At 39.1% G+C, this 16,563-nt stretch overlaps 2 protein-coding genes across 7 annotated transcripts in view; one reads left to right on the top strand and one right to left on the bottom strand.

Annotated features, from left to right (window-relative positions):
• Positions 1-2,074, top strand: part of TEX10 (testis expressed 10) — a 52,840-nt gene extending 50,766 nt beyond the window's left edge. For both annotated transcript variants that reach the window (XM_064431501.1, XM_064431510.1), the window contains exons 15-16: positions 972-1,182; positions 1,838-2,074. In XM_064431501.1, coding sequence (XP_064287571.1) covers positions 972-1,182; positions 1,838-1,951 — 325 coding nt within the window. In that variant the 3' untranslated portion in view covers positions 1,952-2,074. The remainder of the gene's footprint in view (positions 1-971; positions 1,183-1,837) is intronic.
• INVS (inversin) overlaps positions 73-16,563 on the bottom strand; it is an 86,342-nt gene continuing 69,851 nt past the window's right edge. For 4 of the 5 annotated variants that reach the window (XM_064431468.1, XM_064431477.1, XM_064431484.1 and 1 more), the window contains 5 exons: positions 12,809-13,110; positions 10,679-11,483; positions 6,362-6,594; positions 5,296-5,376; positions 73-3,201 (listed from right to left, as the gene is read on the bottom strand). In XM_064431468.1, coding sequence (XP_064287538.1) covers positions 3,086-3,201; positions 5,296-5,376; positions 6,362-6,594; positions 10,679-11,483; positions 12,809-13,110 — 1,537 coding nt within the window. In that variant the 3' untranslated portion in view covers positions 73-3,085. Of the gene's footprint in view, positions 3,202-5,295; positions 5,377-6,361; positions 6,595-7,841; positions 7,971-10,678; positions 11,484-12,808; positions 13,111-16,563 lie in introns of those variants that run through there. The other variant, XR_010367627.1, reaches the window with a different exon arrangement.

Consider the following 16,563-nt stretch of genomic DNA (forward strand, 5'->3'; position numbering starts at 1 on the left):
TCTTGTCTCTATCTTTGCAGCCACAAGTATTTAGAGATGTGAAATGAAAGGATACCACCCCCTCCCCTCAGAGGTTTTTTTTTCCTGTCTCTCTTTTGCTTACTTCAAATCAGTGCTTAGATTTAAGAAAAATACTTGCAAAGTTACCAGGAATTACTTAAAACAGTAACTGAAGAAGGTTTCATCTCAAATTATTCTACTTGGATGTCAAAGCCATCCTGATTTTGTAAATTGGGGTATTTATACCTTAATGTTTAACCTTAGCTTCATTAGATACCTTAGATACCTTCATTAGATAACCTTAGCTTCGTTGAAAAGCACCATGCAAAGGATTTGGATTTATGAGTGCATACTCTTAACTGATCTGACGTTTCAGTTTTAAAACTTCTCAGGCATCATTACAAAGACTGCAAAGCCATTTGATTTTAAAAACCCAAAAGCTATAGATAACGAATTCAAATAAATTCGCCTGAAATGCAGGTATGACTTTAAACAGGCCAAACTTTTCCATAAACAGAAAAGTTGTTAAAAGCTTCCTGAAGATTCAAGCCCAAGTCCTCCTTCTCTTATTGTATTTAATGACTTGCATATCACAAATGGCTGAGTCCGTTATTTAACTTCTTATAAATCTTAAACAAAGGTTCAGGTGTACCTGAAAAGTGACTGAAACAAAAATCTCTTGGCAGCTGCAAGAAGCAGAAATTGCACTGCGTGAGAGATTAAGCAATATATACAGCTTCCAGGGCAGGGCCTTAATTTTTTCCCAGTGCTCTACAAAATTCTGGAATATTTTCAGTTTGGCATTTTGCTAGTACAGATTTTCTGCTTTGCCACTAATTCTGGTGAATGCAGCTGGTGTGATTGGATCCCCAGTAGCAGGTTTCCTTGTACAGCCATGCAGCCCTTTCACAGAAGCATCCTTGAAATGTGTGTCCTCAATCATTTCAGTTTTGATTATCGTTTCCTCTCAGGGACATGCTGTGGAGATCATGCATTTCTGCATTAGCACTCCTGCCACGGCTACTGAGGCTGATGCTGCAAAGCCTGCAAGTGAGCAGGATCTGTCGGGAAGAGCTGCCCGTTGTTGCTCAGCTGCTTCGCTTGCTAATGCAGCACGGGCAGCTCAGGAGCCATATGATCACAAACGAGTTTCTGGTGCAACAGATCATCAAGGACATCATGGTATGAAACTTCTTGTTTCCCAGAAACCACGTGTTTGTCATGTTTATTTTTAAAAATCATTGCAAATGGTCAAGAAGAGCTGTTTGCAAACAGTGGTGGTGAAAGCAGATTTAATTCATTATGGTGAGGTTCTCTAACCTGCAGGTTGGGAAGGGGTTGTTTCCCTTTCATGTTGAAAATGCCACAATCTATTCTTGTGCTGTCCCACCTTGGGTGGGTTGTATTTGTTCTTGTTGGGTTTTTTAAGCCACCTACATAATCCTGAGAAGAGGGAATTCCTGGGCTGAGGTGGTCTCTTGGTAGCAGTTCTCCTTAGACTGGGCTGGGGTGCTCTCCTGCACTGGTAGTACCACGCTCATTTGCATTCTAATTGCCTATAAACTGCAGAATTGCAAAGTGGGCCATTCTAATTAAGAGTAAGGAAAGCACATCTGGTGTTAATGGTAATGTAATGACTTAATGTACCCAATTGTAACACTTGATTATTTGGGCTTTAACAGACACACTGTGTTGAAATGTATAAAAAAAGAAGAACAACGTCACTGTGTGCAAGGGAACAGGGCTGTCTTGTACCTTTAACAGTGCACCTGATTACCTGTAAAAACAAAGGCAAGTTTTGCGAATGCTTGAGTTTTACCTTCTTTTTCCTTTCTAGACACTGAAGAGTGGTGAAGTTCAGGAGCAGTGGCTCACAGACCTCCATTACTGTTTCAACATCTACCTTGCCTCTCATCCCCAGACACCTGGCCCTATGAACACAGTATATTGAAGAGGTCAAACTGCATTTATTGTAAAGCATTTACTTCTATTTAGTTTTGAATGGAAGATGTTGGAACAAAGCTTGTCAATTTTTTTGTAAGTGAAACAATAAAAATTTTACAGAGAACTGCAATACCTCTGTTGCCTTTTTTTTAAGCAAGTAGGTCTTACTGGGAAGTGTTTTAGTAAAATGTGGTGGCCACAGTGAGGGGTGTTAAAGTCCAGTCCTTGATGCTGAAGAGCTTGCAGAGAAACAGATTTCAACTGACTCTGCTCATCTATTATTTTGAAACATCACAATATTTAAAAAAATGATAGAACTGTGTAGTTATCAAGTAGAAAAAAAATTAGAAAACAATATGCTTTAGAGTAACATTTTTTATTTTTGCTGAGTTCATATTTTAAATACTTTGTGCAAGGTAAATACTGTACACTGTGGCAGCTCCAAAGCTATTACAAGAACTATTTTTATTTTCTAGAGTAGGGCCCATCTTTTCTTGCTTCTGTATTTAATGCACATAGAAAAAGAGTTATTAAAAAAATTGGTGATAATTTCAAAGGGTAGAAAACACAGCCCTAATAGTTTCCATAGGTTGTGAAAGCAATTTCTTTAGTGTTTTATGTCTGCATTTCCTTCCAAATCCATAGTTAGCTAGGGAACAATTGTTTCTTTAGTAGAGAAATGGAGCATGAAGGCTGTTCTTCCATTCCTGCTTGGATTTTGAAATTAATTTAATGAACTTGAGGTAAAATTAAACATTGGTCTCTCAGAACTGTAATATCTTTATACAGTTTCCCTTTTTTTTGAAACACTGATGAACACATTCAAAATTCCTACTTTTTGGAAAATGGAAAGCTTTGATTGCCTCTACAATGTTATTGCAATACTGGGCTTAGTGCTTCATTTTCTGTCTTCAAATGCAATTCAGATTTCATCCTGTGTTGATAAAGAAATTAACAGTTGCATTTAAAAAACAGTTTGTACACAAAACGAGTCCAGCTCCTTAGCAGTCTGTTTGGTGTGTAATGCTGTGATTAATACAAAACTGAAAATGTTCAAGTTTAATACATCATAGATGGCTTATACATTATGAAGGATAACAGCTGTACTGGAACGGATTTTAAATTCCAAACATTATTTTGCTTAATGCTTCAGTCTTGTATTTTTTGGCTTTGCAGCAGTGGTTGGTCTCATGTTGTATGAAAATTGCCTTGATTTTCCCATGTTCTCCAACAAATTAACACACTGTAGGTTGCTCACTGTAAAAGAACACAATAGTTTTGATGAGTAACCCTAGTGGGTGAAAAGCAGCTTCATCTACATTGTGTTCTAGATTTCATAAGCAGCAAATCTGCTGGGAGCAGAAACTGCCTTTTTCCTGGCATCTCACTGCTGATTGTCTCTCAGTGGAGTTTGGTTTCTGCAGCACTGGGTACAGCTTGATGGAACATTGATGATGCTGCTGCTGCGTGTGGGACTTCAGCAGCCTCATGGGCACAGTGAGGTTCACCCCCATAAACGATTTGTAGGGCTCCAGACTAACACTATACTCTTGGCTGAATTTGCTGAAGAGCAGAGATTGTGTTGGGCAATCTTTAGCAACATGAGGTAAGCAGTGGGCTCTTTCTAGGAAGTCAGGGAAACTAGTCCAGAGGCTAAAGCCAGTGCTCTGAATTGCTCATGCAATGTTTTTTTATGTCCTGTAATGTGCTACAAATAAATCCGTGTTTTCCTTTCCCAGGTTTGTAAACATTAGCTGCAAACATTTCAGTGCTTTATCCCAGGCTAGAATGGGATAAAGGGTCATCCCAAGTACAAATATACGTTTCATTGAGGGTGTGAACTCAGCACATCTTAAGGATGTCTTTCTAATGCCAGGAGTTGCAAAACCTGCTCCTATGCAACTCTGAACACACTTTAATGTCCACAGTGAAGCAAAGAACCAGGCTGTCTGGTTCTGCTGCAGAGCACTTCTTTAAGTGCCCCTTGCTGAATTGACAAAAGGAATCTATTTAATTTTAAAAAGCCAAACAAACTAGGAAAAGAACAAATTTCAAGTTATGAAATGTTTTAATGGTAACAAGTTTAAAGGGCCTATTTGCCAGAATATTCCAAAGCACTTAGCCCATGCCTGTATACCCCATCCCATTTCTACCTTCCTTACTGAACATTTCCTTTGCACACCCTCTGCTGTCCCCCCTTCCGAAGTGTTTGAGTTGGGTGTCAATCCCCATTACAGATTTGTCACCGCACGCTTCTTCCACGAGCTCTATGAACATTAAAACTTGGGCTGACAGTCAGCCTTCACCTTCCCAGATGTACCTTCTGCAAGGGAAGAATGAATCTGAACAGTCCATTCTGACCTACTCCAGGCACCTACGTCAGAAACGGAGTATCTGGCATTAGCCACTGACAGCTCTGAACTTTTCCAACAAACGTAATGTTGTCATGCACAAAGGCAGGCAGATGAAAAACATGTTATTGTCTTTTAAGTAAGGGCTAAAGTTCCCTGAGCTCCTATTAGGTGAATAAAAGTAGGTAGTGTTCTAAAGGAACTGGGCAGAGTTCCTATCACTAACCTATTCGTCACCAAGTTATGAAAGCAAAGGCCACTCCAGCCTCAAGAGAAAGCCTTTTTATTTCAGAAGACAGGGAGATCTGTTGTCCTGAAAAGTTAAACAAAAAGAGCTAAAAGCTCTTTTAAAATTTAGATTAGTATCTGCATGAAGAGGTGGCAATCAAACACCTGTCTGGTCATGTCTCTTAATTAAGTTCCCAGACAGTGAAAGAAAAAGGCCTCTGTGTCTTCTTAGCGAGGCAGAAATTCACCTACAGTTTTAACAAACCCAAGGATAGGTCCACTGTCAGATTTCCTTCCCACTTCAGAGTTGTGTTAAACTATTTGGAAAGTGTATTTTACTTTTCTTTGCAAATTACCTCAACTTCTGACTCCTTGAAGCAGTTGCTGTGTTCCTATCTAGCTGTGGCCTGTGTGACTGAGGTGTAGCACAGCCACGCACACCAAATGCCCTGCAGGAAACTAAACTTTCACGTGGTGAAGCACCAACATTACCACAGCTCCCAATCCCAAGTAATCCATAATACACTTTAAAAAGTCTGACAAATGGCATTTAATAAAGAAGTTTTTCACCCAAATCATTCAAGGATAGAAGTGCAGTGCTCAGTTAAGCTCAAAAGTGGTGAAAGAAGGAGTGTGCAATCACAACAGTTTGCCAGTAGTTATGCATTTTGATAAGAGAGCCCAGTCCTTAAGCAGATTGTTTTCTTATCTAAGAAGAAACCAATCTCAGGTATATAAACATCAAAGTATTCTTAAAATGGATGTGTCCTACCTGAGACCAGCTGCACATCAGAAAGTTTCAGCTTAGAAGGAGTTCTTGTTGACTGACACACTTTGCCTTCCTGAGAACGCCCTTTAACAAACAACGTGAACAGCTCTGTGTTTATCACAGACATGTGGTTGTGCATACCTACAAACTATTTCAGTAAGCTACAGCATTATTTTATCTGAAAAATTACTCTCATTTTTTATGGGGAAACTCATGAGACATTCCATATGACAGCAAATCATGACAACCACAACTGAAATGGAACTAATGTTGAAATACATCTTGATAGATATATATATATACACACATATATATAAGTTGCTATTAAAAAAAGAAGGAAAATAAATTTATTAGCCTTATTTATCTTTTTTGGTTCTCAAAGCTCCAGAGCCATGATAGAAGTGACTTACCACCTGTTAAAGTACATATGGTTAGCATATCCTCACTCCATCAGTCATCCACACTGTAAAGGAGCTCAAGGTCTAGAAGCAATACTTTTCCTCTACCTTTTCTTGAAGATGCATTCCTTTGCACGTGCACGTTCAGGCACAGTGCAAAGCAGTGCAAAATTATAAAAGACAATATTGTTCTTGCCATAAAGACCACATCTTCATACAGGAAAGTTATCAACACGGAACATGAAAATATTTTTAAAACAGTACAAAACAAACAAAAAAGTTTAAAACAATGCTTTAAAAAACCAAATCATGATCCAGACAGCCACTCTGCATGGATACAGCCAGCTATCCCCAGCTAAACTGCTCTGTTCTCTTTCCACATTGATATATGTGAGCAGCTCTGGCAATGGAATTATTTGATTGCTCAAGACCTGTGCTGAAACAATGCTGTGTGGGGATTCAAACAGCTTCAGCAGCAGCCATTTTAAATCACTGAGTTGTTTGGTTTATTTAACCTAAAACAGAAACACAACTGCCCAGAGCACCTGAGACTAATTTTTATAAATAGTTGAAATTCTTAACAATTAGGTAAGAAGTGCATAGATGAATACATTCTGTTATAAAAATAAAAGCATAGTTATACAAATAAATTATAGTGAAAAGAAAATTACCATATATCTGCTTTAGGATGGACTGCTTGCTGGTTTTTATGGCTGAGCTGGTTTTGTTTACAGATTTCAGATTTTTACATGAAGGAACTGATTTCAGAGGGCTATGGTTCAGCTGCTTCTTCCAAGCAACCTGAATGAAGAAGGCAGCTGCCTCTTGTCTCCATTTGTCTTCATCTTCCTTGCAGTGCCGCTTAGCACTAAGGAGCTGAAACAACTCCTGTCTTAGCTGGTAACTAGAGATCAGAAAAGAGAAGAGCACTTGTTTTAGGTGACCTGTTTTAACTCCTGTGCTTTCCACGCATCAGTTCACGTGGTGGATTACATGAGTAACTGGGAAAACAGAACTCCCACTGATGTGCTAAGTCACTTGGATGAGAAATGTTTGTTCAGAAGAAAAAGTAGGAGTTGGGTTCAATTTTGGATGCATTCATTATTTCACACAGTTAGTAAAGATCTGGCATTACAGGTATCAAAAGTTACAGTGCTTCAACACCAGCTGATCAGCTGCTTTATAAATAGAAAATCAGCAGAAGACAAAACTGTAAATATTTATGGTAACGGTATAATCAGTACCGCTTCCTCATTTTCAGTATATTCACAGCTCAACAACACCAAACTTTCTTGTGTTCCTTAGCACTTCATGTCCCCAGTCAATCGGTGCAAGAGACAAACCAAATCTGCCTCCTGTGGGTTCCACTGCACACTTCCTCTGCAGAAAACTGAGCTGCTCTCCACCCCTCCTCTGAAGATGCTCCCCTCACCTTGTTTTCAGCGATCAATGTTTTTTCCCTTCCCTTCAAAGGCTCCCTGTCTTCTGACCCAGCCTTGCCTCAGCTGCTTTGATCTTACACACAGTCACATCCCTCTGCGAGTGGCAGCAGCAGATTATCTGTCCCTCACACTCCGGTGGCAAATGGCACCGGCAGCAAGGAGTTGTTTGGGGTTTTTTTTCCCGCTTGAATCGGATGTAAGTATTCAATCGGATATCGGCGTTTCACACTCACAAGTCAATTAACTGGCTTAGCAATTAACTCTGAATCCTCCCAGTACAAACCTGTCACAAATGAGCATTGAGTAACACTTGTAAAATATTAATTATAAGTGTTTGGTAACAGGCCAAAACACATTGATCATCATCCCCTCTGGCATTCAAAAAGGCTTCTACTGGATGTGCAGTAAAGCAAAGGAGGAAGGACAGAGAGAGAGAGAGAGAGAGAGAGAGAGAGAGAGAGAGAGAGAGAGAGAGGTGATTTCTTCTGTTGTTCCCTCTGCAACAAGTTCTAAATTAAAACAAAAGACAACAAGCCAAATACAAATTGTTTAAATATATGTTCTAAGCCAATGAACTACATAACTCAAACACAGCAGCAGCCATATACAAGAAATGAGTACATAAAAGCACAATAGAATGCCAAACGGGGATGATATGCTCCATTACAGCCCAAATAATTTTAAACTTCCAATAAGCTTAGAAAATTACCTCTGAAATTTGCTGGGTGAGACAAATGTATTTAATCTTAATTTAGTGAAGCTTCAGAATTCAGGCATGTACTGTTATGCAGCTCATTGAAGTACATAAATGCAGGCAGCAACTGCATCTTGTCAGGGCCTGCAAGTTGTGAAGCATGGTATGAATTCAGAACAGGAGTATTATTGAGACAGAGGGAAAAATGACTCAATCTTCTTAAATAATGTGCCACTTTTAATTTTTCAATAGGGTAAGAGAGGAAAAGAAAGTGAAGAGAGATCGCAGTTGCAGTGACTTGCTAATATAACTTGAGCTAAGGATGGGTTAAGTGAATACTTTACTGCAGAAAAAACAATTGGGGAACTGTTTTATACTGGAGCAGAAAAGAATACTAAGCTACTCTCCTGGAATTCAGTAATTACTGCCAGATGCCTTTGCTGATATGTGAAATGACCCATTCACAGTCACTGCACCTTTGCACCCAGCTGTGATTTCAAGTTTGTAGAGCACTTCTGGTAGTTTTTAGCAACAAGAAAAAAACTGAGTTTCTGACACTGAGAAGATGTAAGCAGTTGTCTGTAGAGCAAGTGTTCTGTATTTTTTTAATTCAGCTCTCTCAGATTATTCTGATCCTAGTGAGAAAAAAGGAGAATGGGACCAAGATTGATACAATATGAATCTGACACAGTGCCTTAAAATATAACTGATGCTTAGTCAACAAAACAACTGCACATAAAAAGAAAAGTGGAATATCCACGTGCAGAACAACAAAGCTGGCAAGTGGTATTCTCACTCCTTGTTACAGAAACTCTAATCTTAAAAACCACTGCTGGCCAAAGTATGCACACAGCAATAATATATTTAAAAATACAGTTTGACTCCAGTGGGAGAACAACAATGACAGCAACCAACTTATTGCAGCTTCTGTCGGCTTCCTGTGGGCCCTGGAGCATGGCACAGGCCCTGTGCCCCCCAGGAGAGAGAACAGACACAGAATGTGTAAGCCTCACTGAGCAGGATAAGCAATTAACCTTTGGCAAGCCACACACCTTAGAATATACACTTTTGAGGAGTACATTTATAAAGTTTACAGATTTGGGAATTGCAACATTCTCCTGAGAACGGCAAGTATAATACACTTAGGTAGACAGTACCACTCTGCTGTTGTGTTTGCCTTCAATAAGTAAATCAAGACTATAAAATTTGCAGAGCGAGACAAATGCATTTAGTTCTAATTTAGAGAAATTTCAGAACTCAAACATGTACTTCCGCATGTTTCTAATGTAGAATTACACAATAACATTATATAATTTTACTGCTGTCTACTAGTACATGCTATTTACCATGTGCAAGTTTGGAAGAAAAGTAAACACAGGACTGTGGAAGAACTGCCAACTAATGTCTCCTGCAGCTTTGCAGAATTTATGATCTTTGTTAGTGTTCTATGAGTTCTTGCAAACAGAACAAAGATATTTACTTTTCACTATTAAGTATTTAAATAACAAATGTAATTTAAACAATCTTTAATCCCACAATATCCAAAATGCAAAGGGTCAGTAAGCCATGCACTTCTTGAAGAGAACGCACACCATCCCTGCTTCAGCAGGTGCACAGTTTTGAAAGGCCTATCCAACATCTGTAGTGGGAATGGAATGCAGATTTCTGTGCAGGTAAGGCAGCTTAATGCATGGCTTTGGATCCCGGTTCTTGTGAGGAAATTTTCACAAGCACTCATTACACGTGAATCTGCTTTGTCTTAAAGCCACAGCATGTGCCTGCCCCCTGTAACAGAGGATTTTAAACTGGTGTTGAGTGAAAGCAGCAGAGCCAGCAGCAGCATCACTTGCAGATACACTCTCCTAGCCTACTCCTGGCTTCCTGCAGCTTTTGGTATCTGAGTGATTTGAACCCATATGACAAGAACTACATCAAAAAAGAAAGCAAAGGAGCAAGCAGCAGGGAGAGCAGAAGTGCTGGAACCCTGGGAGAAAAAGTGGCTGCTTTTCCTCACAGTTCAGAGGAATATGGCATGGAGTCAGAACCACAGGGAGGTTTGGGTTAGAAGGGATTTTTAAAGACCATCTCATCCACCACCTTCCCTGCCATGGCCAGGAACATCATCAATCCAGAGTCCCTCAGAGAAACTGTTAAACTAGTGAGAGACCTGGAAAGAATATTTGTAAATGTATACAATTTATAGTTTTCTGCATCCAGTAAAAAAAAAAAAAAAGTTTAAATAAAAACAAGAAATAAGAATAATTTGCATATGATATACTCCCCTTACATACTCTTCCTGCCTGTTTTGATAAGAAATTAAATATTAAGGAGCATGTACTTGTAGAATGACTGCATTTCTGTGGCTGAAAGACATTCATGAAAGCAGGATAATGCTTTAATGAATGCATGAAATACATTCATGAATACCTGCTTAATCAAGGTATTCAAGCTACCTTCAAGTTTTGTCAATGAGCACTCAAAGCTCCCAAACATTCAGTGGTTTGGTTATCTGGTTAAATGTTAGGTTAGAGCAGACTTTCAAGTATGTCACTGAACTCCAGGTTTAGACAAATCCTGATTTGTACTCTAAAGAAATATCAGAACTTGAAATAGAAGTTTAATGATTTCTCTGATTATTAAAATTCATCACTTACCTTGCACTTTTTATGAACTTACTAACGTAATTCTACGCCACTGGAACCCACTTCCCTTCGTGTGGGGAAAAATTATTAACTGTCTCATTTAGCACTGGCAACATTGTAGGCAAAATAAAGCACACTGCCCACGAGGCCAGTTTCATTTCCATCTACTTGTATCTCACTCTTCTCTAGCCACTGGAACAGTACCCTTACCTTCTCCACGTCCTCTGTATGACGGTGGCCGCGTAGTTCTTCTTCCGAAAAAGCTCTTTCCTTTTTCTTTCTTTTTCTATGATCTGCATTCTAATCTCTAAAGGGATTAGTTCAACATTTGTATTTTGCCATGGAACAGAACATAACTGATCATCTGCATTCCTGGATCCAATCAAGCCGGTTTTTTCCAAGTTCAAACCGTCACCAGAAGCAGAACATGCTATTGGGTTTCTTGGCACAGTCCTGGTAGGTTCTGCCTCAGCAGACAATAATGAAGAGGCCTTTTTTGCTATTTCATTGTTTCCCACTTTGACAGTTTGTTCTGCAGCATGCAGGCTGTCATTTCTAGTGCTTACAAACACTGTTTTGGCACTTCCTGGTCTACTAGAACCAGCTGGTGAACATCTCTTATCATTTACCTCTTTATTCCTGTGTTTCTGATGCCTTTTGCCTTTGGAAGAAGCTTCCCCCAGCTTTGAGTTTCGTGCCATTCCACCGGTACAACCGGCATCGCAGAAGAACACAGCCCTTCCCTCACCGTGGTCCCTCTTGCCACAGGGAGGCTGACTTGCATCCTTCAGCTTCTCCCCAGCACTGGCAGTCCTACAGGCAGAAGCAGAAAGCCTCCTGCTCCTCCGAGCACAGGCATCCGTTGTGTCCACAGCGTGCTCCTTCTGCTTTCCTCCGTCCGCCTCCGCAGCAGCTGCAGCCTGAGGTTTCACTTCAGCTTTCGTTCCCTCGTTTGCTTTGCCACAGTGGAAATGGACACAACTTGACTTGCTTTTGATGTGTTTCCTCAATGAATCTTTAGACAGAGAAATTTAAAACAAATTCAGTCTCTGACCCAGCAAAACGTCATTTATGTCTCTGATTTTTTTGCTAAGTTACCTTTGGGGCACATTAGGATTCACTGAAATGAACAAAAAAAAATGCAAGCAGGAAGAATCAGAAGAGGACATGATTGCCTGTCACAGTGGAGTCCCAAACACCTTCATTTGCTTAATGTTGTACAAATGGTTTTCTTTCTAACATTACATTTGAGTTAGATGCCTAAAAAACTCCTGCTCTATTCATGCTGTATCCTGGCACAGGATAACCCACTGACCCAGGAAACACAAAGCACTTGGCTTCTCAGTACTTCCCTTGACATCCTGAATGAAATTATGAAGCCCTTCCTATTTTTCCCTTGCTGCTGTGCAATCACTGCTTCTAAACACTCTGGTGAGGGTGACTTGGAAGGCAGACTGGAGTGCAAAACTGAAAATTCCCCATCTTCCATCCACCTTCCATTTTGCCTGGAAATTAACAGCAGAATGAAAAAAGACCAGAGAGGATGAAACGAAACAGACAGGATGTTACAGGGCAGGTAGGAGGGGAAAAAGAAAAGGAAGAGATCCTTGATACACTGTCATTCCAGAAAATAACCTAGATCATCCAAAACCTGATGAAATCGTGCTCTATTTGTATTTGTATCCTTTACAGGATACCCTTTTGACTGGATAACCAGATCAGAAAACACCCAACAACCGAATCACAGTTTTCACAGCCCAGAGGGTCTAAATTTATATTTAATTCCAATAAAATGACTAATTAAGTCCATTAAAGTTTTGGTCAAAAGAGGATTGATTAAAACACCTAATGAGAACTGACTGTACAACTTCATGGTTTGATCCTTGTTGCATCAACTTTCCTGGCACCACTTCAGTAACAAAAAGAGAATGCATACCTAAAAAAGGCACAGCATTCTTTCAAACACCAGTTGGATTGAGCGAGAGGATAAATCTAGCTTAAAAATCAGAGCTACCATTTCTCCATTTACATTCTTCATGTGCACCACATATGATATGTCAAATATCTTGAATCTTATTTTCTCTGAATGGTGCAACTAATAGAACAATTGCCCACAGCCTATTTTCACGTATTCTAGGTATTTTTATAGACACTGTACTGCTGTTTTTCACTACTTCACCCAGAGTGAAAGAATCTGTATCTAACTCTACCCTGCTGCACAAATTGCTCAAGTGATGAAAGAATATGAAATCACAGAAAGACAAAACGGGTTCTATGTATAAAATACCCCCAAGAAGTGGACAAAGCAGACAAACAGCACAATTTAAAAGGATCACAAACCTTGCCTGATCTTATGACTTTCGCTCTGAGGCTCTGCTGACAGGCAGCTCTCCTTTGGGGTCCCTTTGTCATGACCAGCTTTAGGAGAACCTCTGCTGTTTCTCCCTGGCTGGATCTGTGAACCATTGAGGGCCAGAAGCCTCTTGCTCTGTGTGTCAGCTGCTTTGCTGGGTAACCTTGGGACACTGGTGGCCTTCTCCCAGTTTGTAGGATTCTGTTGTACCTGAAACTTGTTTTGTTCCACGTTCTGCATCCCCTTCTGCAGCTTGGCTTCCTTCCTCTTACTTTCCTCTTCACGTTTCCTGCAATTACAGTCCATACCATAAGAATTTTGAAGATTAAATCCTGGGAGCACGTATCTAACTTGAACACAGTCCTCTCTAAAAATCTGACACTGCCACAACAAATCCTTGATTTGACATTTTTTTGGTGAGAAAAGGACACATATTGCACTGAAATGTCTTAACTTGATCCAAAACAACAACTGACTTGCAGCTACAGCCTGATGAAGGTTAAGTCCCTGTCAGCCAGCTGCCCAATCAGTTTACAGTTGTTTTGACTGATCTTAACACACTCACTTATTGAAAACAACTAAATTTAGGGGGTCTTATAAATAGACAAAAATTAAAAGTAGGATTTTAAAAAGAATCACGACATTAATAGGTGTGTTTGTAATTACTAATGAGCAATGTTTTCATGTGAGTAGTAATGCAATGCACTATATTAGAAAAGCAAAAAAATTTAACAAAAGACACAATATCTTTGAAAATAATTTTTTTGAAGTTAAATGTGTCAATACAGATAACTATAATCCAACTTTGAACTAGCTACTGGTACTAACTTGCTGCTATGTATTTGTCATTAGTGGATAATTAATTTTACAGAAACGTTATATGTCATTTAAATGACAAATACTGATAATATGAGATGTGAATTAAAAATTTGTGTGCACATAGTATGCCAATTACAAGGGCAACATTTGTTTTCCAAAATTAAATAAGTCATGCACGTCTTAACGATGTAGCTAAAAAAGAGAATTTTGGACAAACTTAAGAAAGCTGCATCCATTGAATAAAATTTTGCAGCCCATTTTGAAATATAGTTGGCTGTCATTGCACTTCATCTTTTAAATTCTTGTTCCTACCAAGCAGAATAAACCCAATAGCACACGGCAAACGTTACATACCTACATCCCACTGAATTCGTTTTTATAAATTAAGCCCTGGTTGTTGGATGAAGTGACACTTTTCCTGTTGGAACGGACAGGCGGTAAATGCCGTATCATGTAGCTGCCTGGTATTTTAACTTGCTTCCAGTGCTCCAACACAGTGTGCAGACTGTTGCCACATCACCTCCCAGCACGGCGTGTGACAGGTGAGTTATGCAGCACGCCAGCCCCAGTTCCTGTGAGTGGTGTCACTGCCAGCGCGTGTCACTGCAGCGCGAGCTGCCAGCGAGAAGCCCTAACTTTATCTGTCAGTGCTATCTTATCAACTATGCTCTGCAGAAGAAGCTGATTGAACTTTGCACCTGAAAAGCTGCTAATTGATCTAAAAAAATACACTCCCAGCAGCCTGGGATTCAGTATTCCCTCTGGCATGAAAAAAAAGTGGCTGCTTTCCATTAATATTGGCATTCCACAACCGGACTATGTGGGGATGTTGGGACTGTGTACAGTATGGATCTCACTGCCATTACTGTGCCATTTGAGCTGATAAATCAGATCTTGGTACCCACAGAATAGTAATTTTCTATTCTTCACAAGAATAGGCAGCCTGTTCCTAATGTCCTCTATTCAGGCTATTAGAAAAGGAAGTGTGAGATGGGCTCTGTGATACACAATCAAGCTGGAGTGACCTGCACCCCTCTGATGAGCAGATAAACTCAAAACAATAACTTCAGCAACATAACAGTTGTAAAGTTATTGAAATGAGACAGGACCAGAAACCAAGAAGTAACATGTGTTTTTTTTCTTTAAAGGTTTTATCTGTGTGCTAATTTTTCAGATTAAACTGAAGAAAGAATAAAGAGAAGGGATTTCAAAGCTCCCTATTCATAAAGCACCATCACAATTATCACAGTACAGCTTAGTTGAATAATAGACTCCTGAATACATAAGACCTTCCCCTTGTGTTTTGCTCTATTTAATCAGAAATTTAGTTTGTATTACAGTGAAAGATCTCTTTGAAATTAAAATTTCTAAGTTTTACTATTGTCCAATTTCAGAGGCTAGGTTTCATGAACAAGTGAAGGAAGTAGACAAGATTCTAAATACAGGATCTAACTTCTAACTCTCAGTCATTCTCAGGAGGTTCCGGCGAACTCAACAAGGTCCAAATTTGGCCTCTCAAGTCAGACAGCTCAACAGTGATAACAGAGCTGGCAGGCCAACATTTTCCATTGTAAATGCAACACAATTTTGTTCTGAATGGTCATACGCTTGCATTTTGTTGCAAAAGTGAAAGAATCAAAACTGAGCCTTTAGCAGATGGAAAGGAACAGTTTCAGCCTTACACACACATTTGTGAAGACACAGAGATGTTTTGAATTTTTAATTCTGCTAATGAATTCAACCTTTTCTATTCTGTTAAGAATAGAAACTTAACTTTTTTTATCTACACACTGAAGGATATTTTAAAGGAGAGTGTTTTTAAAGTTATCCTTGCAAGAAGACCCCAAAAACTTACTTTAAAAATCTCGACTGAAAATAGATCTCCAGGTGTGATGCTATTACTGGTGGAGCTTTCTCTGGACTAAGAGCAGTTATATTTCATGTTGTATAAACAGCATCTCCTCCTACACAATCTAGCATGATAATTATTTTCAAAAGAATGATACCACTAACTCATGATGTGCTCAGATTCTGATCTATAACTACCTTTTAAACTGATAGTTCTTAATAAAAATGTTAAGACAACAGTTATTTTCTGTCCAGTATTCCTGTGTTGACGGGTCTTCCTGAATGTGTAGAGCAGTCCATTAGTTCTTACCTCAGTAACTATTTTTAATTCAGTCATTTCTTGTATTTATTTTACCACCATTCTGATTTCTAGTTTAGTCTTCAATGTACTTACAATCTTCTGCATCTTACTTCTATTTTCAAATTCAAATTTAGTTCTTAAATGAAAATACAAATTCATGATGGATTTATGTGAAATTCTCATCAATATACACTTCCAGTTTAAAGGTGACAAATGAGAAATTTCCCATGAAGAAGTATGAAGACTTCAGGCAAGTCTGAATGACAGCGACTGTTTCTCCATGGCCACAAAACTTGTTATTCAGACACAAAAGAAAATTGAGTTGGTTTGATGTAATTTCTTCTGAAGTGTAAAAAAAATCCCACAGAACAGTTCAGTCTACTTCGCATCTCTCATGGACCAACTGTTTCTTTACTCTTCCTTTTCCAATGAGTATGTTTACAATGGATTTTATGTGATACCTACCTCAGATCCTTTGTCAGTTCTTATTTAGCACCTCAGCTTGTTTAGCTTTATCATTGCATGTTCTTATTACTGTCAATTTTAGTAATTACATCAAATTTCCAATATGTGCTTTCCCTTTTCAGGTTGCTGAAGAGCTCATTATTTTCTCTGTTGCCACACTCCCCTATCTTTTCTCAGCATGCAGGGCTAACCACCAGTCTTCTGAAAAACCTCATAATCTACTTGTACTCTCTTGGTATGAAAATATTTTTCTAAATCTACTGAAGGCTGTTTAATTGAACTTCTTATTTTCTTCTGTTCTTCTCTTCC

The sequence above is a fragment of the Passer domesticus genome, chromosome 1, assembly GCF_036417665.1.
Source record: "Passer domesticus isolate bPasDom1 chromosome 1, bPasDom1.hap1, whole genome shotgun sequence".
In the NCBI taxonomy this organism is placed as follows: Eukaryota; Metazoa; Chordata; class Aves; order Passeriformes; family Passeridae; genus Passer; species Passer domesticus.